General features: G+C 46.9%; 1 protein-coding gene across 1 annotated transcript in view; it reads right to left on the reverse strand.

The window, feature by feature from the left end:
- Positions 1–12,542, reverse strand: part of dlgap2a (discs, large homolog-associated protein 2a) — a gene marked incomplete at its 3' end in the record, with an annotated part of 141,233 nt that overhangs the window by 7,931 nt on the left and 120,760 nt on the right. The window contains exons 8-9 of the mRNA XM_080850497.1: positions 11,022–11,081; positions 5,267–5,658 (exon numbers count right to left, since the gene is read on the reverse strand). Coding sequence (XP_080706623.1) covers positions 5,267–5,658; positions 11,022–11,081 — 452 coding nt within the window. The remainder of the gene's footprint in view (positions 1–5,266; positions 5,659–11,021; positions 11,082–12,542) is intronic.

A 12,542-nucleotide genomic window follows, 5' to 3' on the forward strand; every position in this document is an offset into this window, starting at 1 on the left:
CCTCGCCCACATCTTCTCTTGGCTCTGACTCTGTCTAGTCTCCTCTCCTCCTCCTGAGTGCGCGCCCTCCACCTGTCCTCCCTCCCACCACCCATATCACAAATAAACATCCACATCCACATCCACACCCACACCGCATAGAGGCATGGTGTCCTCCCACTGTTCAATACCATCTATGATTGAACCGTCGTACTAAGTGACGTGATATTTTTGAAATGCATTACAGCTTGAGATGGCTTTGGAGTGTGTGGCTGCACAACAACTTTGGTCTGACTTTTAAACTGTGTATCTCACCACTCCAATGATCCCTCCCCGTCTGCCACATATACCGGTGGTGACAGAGGAGCGGTGCTGACGCCTCGAGGATGGCGAACCGCTCATTTTACAATTTGTTTCATGATTAGCCGGATAATTTAAAAATCAATTCATGGCCCTTTTTTAAATCCTGATGAGTTCGGGCGGGATCACACCTTCCTCCACTCCAGAATTAATGGCCTGACCCTGAAGCGCACTCCAGCCGACAGACACTAGAGTTCTGACGGTGGCCTTCCCCGCCTCTCCCTCTCCTCACACATACTCTGATATGCAGTCAAAAGCAAGAGGCCAGCAAAAATCTGCCCTGTGGTTGTGGTGGTGGTTGGGGGTGGGTGGGGGGTATTAGTGAAGAGTTAAGCTAAATGAGTTCATCTGGCCTCTCCTCACCATCTCTGTCTTCTGGAAGGTTGTGATTAGAGCACCTACTGCTGAGGAGTGCAGATTTAGCTCAAAGCCATTAGAAGTCTTAGAAACAAATCTATACCAGAGGAGGTGCAGTAATGGAGTATATGGTTGTACCATAAAATCTGTTAGCAAACATTTGTCAAATTATGCACATGAACTGATCAAGCTTGCTATAAAGTCAATATCAGACATTGGACAACAGTTCTTATCAATGGTGTGCCTGGCCTTTGATTTCTTCAAGCACAAATGTGTGCCTCAGAAATCAATGACCTGGTTATACCCCCCTTATTCTCTCTTTCTTCTCTCTCTCTCTCTCTCTCTCTCTCTCTCTTTCTCTCACAGAAACACAAACACAAACACACACACACACACACACACTCACACACCACACACACACACACACACACACTAATGCAATAAACGGAGCCCAAGCAGTGAGGTAATGTGCACCTCAGCACTTTTTCTCCCACTCTCAGGGCCTGATCCCAGCACACAGTAGGGGTTGCACAAGTACATAATTGTTTCCTGAAAAACCTGAGTAGTGCGGAGATTGTGTGGGAGGTGTCTTGTATCAATTAAAAAACTATGCAACTATGGTGGAGTTGGTTTAAGCACATAGGGCAAAGCAGAACATTAATGATATGATATGAATATAACTCTTGCTCAAAAGGTGATCGATCAACTACCACCACCTTCACTGCCACTGTTATCTATCACATCGCCCAGGGCCCTGTGAACACCAATCCATTTTAAGGCCTCTACACTCTAGTACTCCATTCAACTCTATCTGCCAATACAAACACTGGTGTGGTGCACCCCGTCTTACTGATCTTATCTCCAACCACCTCCAGCTGCACAGAGACCACATCAATAACCATTTCTGTGATATCCCATGATGTGACATGGCAAGGTGTGGCGTGACATGCGGTTAAGACCGAGAAGCCACCAGGGAGGCAGATTTTAGAAAGCGAGGCCTTCGCTGCTTAACCAATGGACCAATCAGAAAGGGACTGAATACAGCACCTAGCTGTAAAAACAAAGACAGGTGAAATGATTCAGAAATCCATTTCCTGACCCCTCTCCCATTTCTGACCTGCTGCCACAAAGGCCACAAGCAGCTGACAGTATTTGTCTGGAATGAGTTCCCACAATCCCACCTCACACCACGAAGGTCGATTTGCTCATTTTAGCTTTAACATTTTAAGCAGTGTTCCATCTGAACCATGACCTTATACCTGCTAAAAGCAGAGCACTGACCAGAATGGGTTCAAATCATGTCCGTCAAAACATCGGGATCAAACAGGATGTTAACCCTGATTGCTTTCCCCTGCACACTTTGGACATGAAGCCTGGACATTGGTTGCGCACTGCAAAAGACCCCCTGTGGCCCGGTTATGGGAAATGTATGTGTATGTTTTCTGGGAAAGAGAGTTTCTTGCGTACAGCATTTCTCGGAGGATCCAGCAGAGGCAGCCCTCCGCGCTGCCAGCAATTGGTAATGGAAAGTGTTTTTGTATTTCACACACATCACTGAAGCCAATTTGAAAACCAATATAATTCAGTCAGGGACCCCTGCCTCCCCACGTCTTCTACCTCTACCTCTTCTTCTCATCTTCTTCTCTTTCTCTTTCTCTCTCTCATTCTTACCTTCTCCCTCTCTGTCTCTCTCACACACACACACACACACACACATACAAAACTTTTCTGTCTTTCACTCACCTTTTGTGTCTCTACTTTCCTTTCACTCAGCTCCCCTTGAATTATGCCACCTTTCCTTTACTGCAGTTCCTCTCTTTACCCCCGTCCCTATCCCTCATTCTCTCTCTCTCCCTGTCTCTCTCCCTATCCCCCACTCTTCCTTAGTCTCCCATTCTCTCTCCCTATCCCTCATTCTCTCTCTCTCCCTGTCTCTCTCCCTATCCCTCACTCTTCCTTAGTCTCCCATTCTCTCTCCCTATCCCTCATTCTCTCTCTCTCTCCCTGTCTCTCTCCCTATCCCTCACTCTTCCTTAGTCTCCCATTCTCTCTCCCTATCCCTCATTCTCTCTCCCTATCCCTCACCTCTCCTCTCTCTCCCCTTCTATCTCCCTATCCCTCACTCTACCTCCTTCCCCCCTTCTCTCTCCCTATCCCTTACTTTTCCTCTCTCTCCCTAACCCTCACCCCTCCTCTCTCTCCCCTTCTCTCTCCCTAGCCCTCATTCTCTCTCTCTCCCTCTCTCTCTGCCTCCTACTACTAATCTGCATCTCTGGGGCTGATTATGAGGATGCTAAATCAGCGGTGACGTCCCATGCTGATTTCCGCCGACAGCGGCGCTCCCTTGTGTGTACACACACACACACACACACACACACACACACACACACACACACACACACACACACACACACACACACACACACACACACACACACCCACAGGCACGACATCCGCGGCTCGGCCACTTAAAATCACTATCCATCACCCACCACCAAGCTGCCCCATCAGCTGGGACCACTTCCACAAATAAAGCCACAGTTAGTGCAACACACATTAGCGCTGAGATGAAGAGAGAGAGAGAGAGAGAGAGAGAGAGAGAGAGAGATGGAGTGATGGAGAGAAGGGTGGGGTGGGGGTAGAACGTCCAATTGGATGGAGAGAAGTAAGAACAAAGAAAGAAGGATTTAAAGAAAATGTAATGAATGCAAACAGAAAGAAAGGAAGGAAGCAGGCCAGCAAGTTTTATGGGAGGCAGAGGAGATAAGGAATCAAATCATAGCAGCATCCAACACGATCCATACTGGATAACATGCTGTCCCTCTGTTCTGAGCTATGGCACCACCCTGCATACCAACAGCAATTCTATTCCATGACTGATGCATTTAGTAGGTTATCATTAATATTTAGTAGGTTATCATTAATAACCAGCCCTCGCATTACTCTGAGCTAAATCACTGGTTATCTAGCGCTGGTACTAAAGCCCATTAGTATAAGTTCAGCACAGTCATGTACAGGGCATATTTTAACAGGGACACAGGCTAGATTTATTTGACAATGCCTTCATGGATGTGAAATTACATATGTAAAACCAGTGGCCATTGTGAAAGAGATGCCACACTTAGTCTGTCATCAGGATGATGTATACACAGGAAGATCTCTTTGCGGTGTGTGTGTGTGTGTATGTGTGTGTGGGTATGTATATGTGTGTGTGTGTGTGTGTGTGTGTGTGTGTGTGTGTGTGTGTGTGTGTGTGTGTGTGTGTGATAGATGGAGTTGTCTGGGTGGGGATGGTGCTTCGTGAAGCTGGCACACGTGGCACGGTCAGGCACGGCTGCGCTATGCGTTGGCAGGCCTGACATTTTCAGACCGCAGTCTGAGATGGCATCGCTCATGCCCATCATGCCATGGGGCAAAGAGGGGGATGAAGAAGAGGGGTAAGAGGACGGCGAAAGAGTGAGAGAGAAGGATGGATGATAAGAGAGGGAGCGAAGTGCAGAGGAGACAAGAGGAGAAGAGTGGACTCAGGGAAGGAGGGAGAAGGAGAGAGAGCAAGAGAGAGAGCAAGAGAGAGAGCAAGAGAGAGAGCAAGAGATAGAGCAAGAGAGAGAGCAAGAGAGAGAGCAAGAGAGAGAGAAAGAGAGAGAGAGAGCAAGAGAGAGAGAGAGAGCAAGAGAGAGCAAGAGAGAGAGCAGGAGAGAGCAAGAGAGAGAGCAAGAGAGCGTATTCACTGATGCCTGCACCGGCATGACTTGAATCCTAATTAATGGATTGCGGTAAGATGACTCATTGGCTGGTATTTTTAGAAAGGGGCACCAACACAATGCACAACACTAAAAGGCTAGGTCTAAAAAAAAAAAACGTAACAATTTACATCAGCTGTACTACTCTGTGTACCAACGTAAACAACACTGATGCAGCAGGCTGAGTCTGTCCCAGGTACCAGAGTCCCTTAGAGGGACAAGCTTTTGTGTTGCAAATTATCGAAGCACTACAGAAATGGTGGCGGTAACTCCCAATACTCCATGTTGAAGCAAGCACAACTGTACATAAAAAACCTTACCTATGACAGACATGATACAGCAGCATTGCCTCTACTAGTTATAATGTAGGCTGACATTAGAATGCAACTTTTAGAAGCTTTACAAAAAAAAGAATGAGTTGGTGAGAGAATAAGTAGGCTATGTGTTTGTGTATGCATGTCACACGATTGGTCACCTGAATGTGTGTGGCCATGCATGAACTCTTGTCCTCCCTGAAGTGTGTGTGAGCATATGCAATCACATGATTCTGCATCATGCCTGAATCAGCTACGGTTACACAAAAAGCTGGAGGACACATACATACAGGAGGACCCTATGTGGATCCCCCACACTGATTCACAAACCTTTCATGGAGCAGGTTTTGCTATTCTGCTGTTACCAGGTTTGCCATCACAACAGTGTCCGTGCAACGCTCAAGCCAGTGAAGTTCGGTCAAATTGACGTGGTGCTGAAATTAGTCTAACTGAATTGAGAGAGAGACAGAGAGGAGGGAGGGAGAGCGAGACAGAGAGAAGGTGGAGCTGTACCTGTATCCCTATGGAGGAGCGTGGGGTGTTGAGGTACTCCTCGGCTTTGGACACCAGGACGGCCTTGTCGCAGGTCAGCACCGAACTGTGGCTGTCGGTGGACGGGTGGCGTTTGCTGGCCATGGCCGCCGCCGCCTCCATGGCGATGCTGACAGCCTTGGTGCTGTCCAGGCTGTCGGTGGAGTTGTAAAGGGCGCGGCCCAGGCTCAGGCCTAGGCCGTCCGAAGCCCACAGACCTGAGCGTGACATGCGGCCCTCGTGGTAGGCGTCCTGCGTGGACTCGGTGCTGCTCTGCGCCGTCACCGAGATCAGCGGCTTGGAGGTGGAGCGTGGTGGGACGGGTGGAGGGGTGTTGCGCTTGTAGCTGGGTGTGCTGGGCGTGTAGGTGACCGCTGTTGAGTCAAGTACACAAAACGCATCAGTTACAAAGATAAGTCGACAGGTAGTTTCCTTTCAGGTTTCCTTAAGTTTTTTTAATGTGTGTTACTGTTGTAGCCTAATGTGTGTCACTGTTGTTGCTAAATGTGTGTAACTGTTGTTGCTTAATGTGTGTCACTGTTGTTGCTTATGGTTATCGACTATGTGAGAAATGGAGGCCTTGCTGATTGAAGACAAAGAATCACATTTTAATCCAAAAACGCCCTAAAACCTCTTACAGTTGTATAAGCATAATGTATAAGTATAACAATGGATAAAAAGCTGAGTTGGCCATACGAAATAAGTCTGAAGTTCTTGACGAACGACCTCAAAGGGGCTGGTGACAAGGCAGGAGCAGTGACAAAGAAGAAGCCCAGCAACTAGTCGACTCTGAGTAGCACTGACAGTTATCTCGTTCCCCTCCACGTCTGATGAGGAAGGCGGGGACGAGGGGATGAAGGATTAGAAAGAGGAAGCCTTTCTTTCGAGCGCAAATGAGAATAGGCTCCTTATCCACACAGATGTACCCGAGGGGAGGGGGTGGGGGGGTGATAAGTCTTTAAGGAAGCAATTCTGAAAAGTATTATCAATGGGATCTACTTCCACTTACATATGAAGCTCATACGCTTATTAGAGTGTAAGGAAGAGGTTGGGCACTCTTCATAAGGCTTCCCTCAAAAATATCAATATTTGGTCATTACCTGAGGCCTCACTTGATACATTCATACAAAACGGTATTAATGTTTCGTCTATATCAGGGCATAACGGAGCTGGAATAATATAGAATATATCGTCTAATAAACACCAAACAAAACTTTTGAAAACTCAAATGATGAAGAGATGAAAGAAACCACCATGCTTTGAAACTGTGTTGACTTCAGGGCTTTATGAAAAAAAAGAAAAACTTCACAGAGAGGCGGCGTAAACCTTCTGACCACAAATGTAGGCAACTGATTAGCTCCGCTGGGGGAAAACACAATGACATTTACGCCTGGTTTCATTCCACTGGAACAATGAGCAGATCTCGCTCAAGCCACCCCAATTACAAGGCATCCCGCTGTTTGCACCCCCATCACAAATCAATGTGTATAAACTGAGACGTTCTTTTTCTCTCTGCCAGATATGCACCCCACGAGGGGCCATGGAGCTTAGTACATGGGAGGTGGATGATGCTGTTTTTTTCCATTCCAAAAGAAATAAAAAAGGTTATTTTGGTCTGTCATTCTAAAGAAAACTGTGGGGGAGTAAGAGGAAGAGCGAGAGAGAGAGAAAGAGAGAGAGAGAGAGAGAGAGAGAAATGGAGATGGGCTAGGGAGAAGTCTGAAAAAGACCAAGGGATACAGTAGACAGAAAGAGGATCCGACAGAGGGGGGGGTGGGGAGCTCTAGGAGAACAAAAAATAGAGGGAGAGGTGGCGGAGGAGGAGAAGGAGGAAGAGGAGGAGGAGAAAGAGCATGATTCAGCAGCAGGGGCCAAAAATAGACGTCGTTACCAAACAAGTCATGCAGCGGGGGACTCATAACTCTGGCTCTGTCTTGGTGGGGTAGCTTGGCTCTGCTCTGGGCTTGCCGCTCATTTGTTAAGTGAGAGTAGCAGGGATGGAGCAGGGGGGGGGGGGGGGGGGGGGGGTGTGTGCATCAGAGACAGCGGCCATCACTGCCACCAGTCCACCTACGCAAAACAGCAACAAGAGCCCAGGGATGGGCCTCACGAATGTCAGAGGAAGTTTTAGTGCTGTGCTCAAATATGCATGAGAGTTTTGGAAGGAGAAGGGGGGACACACACACAGGAAGCGGTGTTCTTCTAAGTACCTGAACAGATCACTCTCCTCCGATCCGACTGAAATATATTCACCCTGAATAGCGGTGCGGCTCTTTCTTTTCATCAAACCCAATTTAACACTCCCTCGCTTTGGGCTGATTCTGATCTCATCCCTCGTTTACAGAGGCGTACTTTCTTCACTGAAAGGTCCAAGTTTATCTAAAGCAGCCCAGATGCAGAGCTTCTATTAGACATGGCAGACACGCCGCACAAGCACCCAAGAGTGGCGCTGAGTTGATGAAGTACTTCAGGGATGCAATCAAAGTGAATCAGGGACGCGGGTCCTTTTCTAAGGGCCTCCATCCATCAGGGGTGTGAGTGGGATGGTAACGTCGGGTGCACTGGGGGGTTGGGGTGGGTGGTGCTGGTGAGGTATGGTGGTGGCTCCAGGCCAGGCCTAATGACAGGATGAAGGTGGCAGTTAAAAACGGTGAGGGGGCAAATTGTTTTATAAAGTAAAACTGCAGGTTCCTGCTATACCTAGTTCTGTATTGTTTTTCGTGCTGCAGGTGGCAATATAATGGTGTTTTAACTAGATGCATCTTACCTTCCCATTTGTTTGTGCGTCATGGCCATAATATGAAACATGAATATTTGTGGCATTCTGACCTTGCTTGGCCCTGGGGTAAAATGTTCTGCAGCCAGCTAAATCATCAAAACCATGCAAACATATACCTTAAGATGGACAAATTAGCTGGTCAACCTGCTTAAGCTGATCAATGCTGAAATCAACGGCTGAAACACGCTTATGCTGGTAGCTGTTTTAGTTGGTCTTGGCTTGTATGACTAAAATCGTCAAATCGTCAAAAATAATGCAAACGCATACAAAGCTGATCGAACTCACTGGTCAACCAGTTTAACTATTTGACGCTGGTCAAGTTGTTTGTTTATATATAAAACTTCAACCAGGGGGTCAGAAAATACAACAAAATACAACTTCCTCTTTCTCTCTCATGGCCCCAGGCTTGCTCTTGGCTTGAAGGATGAGTCATCAGGTGAATTCTCTTGCGGCCTAATTCATCAACCCCCGAGATGATGGTTTGGGTTAGTTTAAGAGGATATAATGACTACTTGAGTAATTGAGTAATGGCCCTATGCCTGGGTTTAATGGACAGTTTCATTATCGTCTCTGTTACTAGTGTCGTAGTGTCTGCTGTGCGAGGGAACGTGCCACGAGAACAGCTAAATCACTCCACGCAAAACAGAATGTGTGAGCATTTAGTGGATGACCGTATTGAACTTGTAGCTCAGTCACTTTTAACACCGCCTGCTAAGTGACAAAACTATTCAAAAGTGTTTTGAAGTTCGACTAGAATTTATGCAAATAATGCAATAAATGGGACAAGAAAACTCTCCTTGCCTTATTATGCATTTGTCTTCTGTTGCACCTTTGCAAAACATCTATCCTTTCCCCCACAAAAAGTTGTCTGCTGTGCCAATAAGCCTCCTTTTCAACACGATTTAGCAAAATTATGCAAATTGAAAGATTTCCTGCAATTGGGAGTTGTAATGTTCTCTTTCCACCACAGTATTTCTGCAAAAATAAAACGCAATCATGGAATCTCTGCATTATTTGTTTTTTTACCTCATAATCATAGCAATTTTAGAGAATTCCCGCAAAAAAAATCGTCCAGAAGGACTGTTTTTTGTTTGAGCACTTCACAGGTTGGGTCTTCCTATCCTAAGGCTGGCATATTATTGGCATATAAGAGTGATTTTTATGGAGCCATACATTACGCAATGAAGGCAAACCGAGAGGCTCTGCCAAACGCTGGCACAACCGCAGTGACCTCGACCAAGTCCGGTATGCCCACCCAGCCTTGCACTGCCACCACACTGCCCGCTGGCACTGATGTAAACAGCCCCATCCTGAACTTTGGCAGAGCTCTAAAACAAAACAGCCTAACGGGGCAGTGCAGACGAGTTGACGGATGGGACCCCGCATGGCTAAAAATACACACCAATCCATGGAGAGGGAGGCAGGGAGAGAGGGAGGGAATGAGAGGAAGAGGGGGAGGGAGGGAATGAGAGGAAGAGGGGTAGAGGGAGTGAGGGCGGCAAGGAGAGAGATAGGGAATGAGAGGGGTAGAAGGACAGGAGAGGGTGGAAAGGAGGGGAGATTAAATGAGAGAGGTTTTAAGCAACAACATTAAGCAAGGAGGAAGGAAAAAGAGAAAGAGAGAGCGAGTGACTGAAAAGATGGAGTGGAAGAGACAGAGTGAGTGATGGAAAGAGTGAAGGATGGAGATAGTGGAAGGAGAAAGAGAGGGAGAGAGTTGTTGCTTTCAAGGCTGTTGATGGCAGTGGTGGGGAGGCGACAGCAGCAGGAGGTCTGTGAGTTCAGCAATGTGAAGGGACATGGGTCATGTGGTCCTGCCTCCTCCCGGATGGACACTCTCATGCAGCCCGGAGTGAGAGTGAGGGATGAATGGACGGAGGAGAGGCAGACAGAAGAGGAAGGTTGGACAAAGAGATTAGAGGAGAGTGAGGAGAGGATAGCAAACGAGTGGTGAGAGGGCAGAGAAGAGGAGAGGAGAGTGAAGAGGAGAGTGAAGAGGAGAGGAGAGAGAAGAGAGGAAAGAAGAGGAAAGGAGAGAGGGCAGAGAAGAGGAGAGGAGAGGAGAGGAGTGAAGAGGAGAGGAGAGAGAAGAGAGGAAAGAAGAGGAAAGGAGAGAGGGCAGAGAAGAGGAGAGGAGAGGAGACAGAAGAGAAGAGGGGAGAGAAGAGGAGAGGCGAGGGGGATGGAAGGACATTTCACATTCCGCTGCAGTTTTCCAATCTAGCGGCGAGATAAGAGCTCGTGCCTGAAGAATCAATAAGCCGAGGGGGGTGCTGCAGCTCTCAAGGAGAAAACTCTGAAACGCAGCCAGACAAAACAAGAGCAGGGGAAAAAAAAGTCCCGGACAGTCATTAGCCTCCCCAGATGCTTCGCTACGAGGATTATTAATTAACATAGAGTTTGTGTTATTTTTATCTGAATCAGCCTGATAGAAAGAGAGGAGAGAGAAAAAAAGAGGGAGCGAGCGAGGGAGTGAGGGAGCGAGCGAAGGAGGGGGATTCATTAATCAGCAGCCTTGACACTTCCGCATGGCCAAAGCGATGGATGAGACGTAAGCCCCTCTGAATAGCACAGACAAGCTCTTAGAGTAAACGAGAAGTCCAGCGTTCGTGCGTCCGTTCCAGGGACATTAAAACCAAAACACACAGCCGACTCTCTGGGGGCGGCTATAACTTAATTCAACTCAACCCTTCTGAATTTGCCCAGCAGATGCCTGTTTAAAAATAAACAGCCACACATCTGACACAGACACTGTTACTTTATTATGAGGCCTAATCTTGACAGCGCCACCAGTGAAGCGCCCAAATTGAACCGATTGGCAGGCTACTCAAATACAAGACAAAAATCAACAGAGATGACAGCCAAGGCCAGGTCACAAGTCTTGTTTTGAATGTTGTAAGTGTAAGTATAACATGTATGGGATGTTGTAAACAGCTGTTTGGTGTGGTGTGGTCATACCTGGAGGCTGCTGGCATGGCCGATCCACACTGCCTGAGGAGGGAAGCCGGAACTGGATTCCTAAAACAAGGAGATGGAAAGATTTTCTTCTGCCCAATGACAATATTTAAAAAAATACTGGTAGAATTATCCCTAAGCAAACGTCTGGGGAGATGACTAGATTCTGTGAGATAGCTTGGCGCATAGAAGGAAATTAGGTAATATGATGAACAACAGTGTCTGTTTTAATTTCATGTAATTTTTCCTAATATGTTGTCATGCGGTGGTATAGCTTCACAGTACTCATGTATCATGACAAACTGTCAAATGGAGAATAAAGTTTTACCTGGTTTGATTGGGCAGTTATGAAATATCTGGTTACGAAATATGCAAACTGTTGATTTTTCATATAGTTTCCATAGCAACCACTGCAAAGTGTCAATGTGTGCGTCCGTGTATGTGTTTGTGTGTGTGTGTGTGAGTGTGTGTGTGTGTGTGTGTGTGTGAGTGTGTGTGTGTGTGTGTGTGTGTGTGTGTGTGTGTGTGTGTGTGTGTGTGTGTGTGTGTGTATGTATGTATGTGTGTATGTGTATGTGTGTGTGTGTGTGTGTGTGTGTGTGTGTGTGTGTGTGTGTGTGTGTGTGTACATCAGAAAAAAGAGTAGGCAAATGTTTCAGACAGATACACAAAAAATTAACTGTTTTTAATGATATCTGGTCTTGTACCATTCCATCTATTCACAAATCTTTGAAATCTGGGGGCATTAGGATAATAAACACTGACAAATTAACCCTCAATCATTTCATGGTGTTTCACATTCATCCAAATGAATATGGTCACATGGGCTACCTGGGAAAAAAACACAGCAACACTACGGAGAGGCTAAATAAATCCAAGACTGCACACCTGGCTAACTTCATCATCTAGCGCTCAGGGTGGGCACTCAGAGATAAAGGCCGTTTATATATACACTCACAAGGTGTGAGCAAGTGGCCTTGATTGCATGTTAGGCTACGCTGGATCCCTAGCCATATGTCCTGGACATTTACTGCTGCCTCTCCTTAACGTCTTTCATTTTTTTACACACTCTCTCTCCCTTTTCTTCCTCTCTCTCTCTCTCTCTCTCTCTCTCTCTCTCGGTATCCCTCTTAATCTATACCCTTCTGTTTCTCTCTTCCTTAATCTCATGGCAAACTCTTCCTTTCTCGCCTCTCTCTCTCTCTCTTCCTTTATCGCTCTCTCTCTCTCTCTCTCTCTCGCTCTCTCTCTCTCTCTCTCTCTCTCCCTGCCAGCTGCAGTGTGAAACATTAGTGACCACTTAGCACATGATGCAGTCATCAAATTCTGGCCCCCAGCATGACCCATGGACGAGCTCCAAAGCCAAGCATCCCAGTCTCTTTAATAAACACAACATAGAGAGGTAAGGCAATGCATCCACACAGGAGAACCTTTTGCACACACACGCCCACGCTGCCAGAACCTTACAATCAGCTAGCGCCAAGGCAGCTGAGGAACACCTGTTATTCCCAGGCAGTCCCAGGA

The sequence above is a fragment of the Sprattus sprattus genome (genome assembly GCF_963457725.1).
Source record: "Sprattus sprattus genome assembly, chromosome: 13".
NCBI classification, from domain to species: domain Eukaryota; kingdom Metazoa; phylum Chordata; class Actinopteri; order Clupeiformes; family Clupeidae; genus Sprattus; species Sprattus sprattus.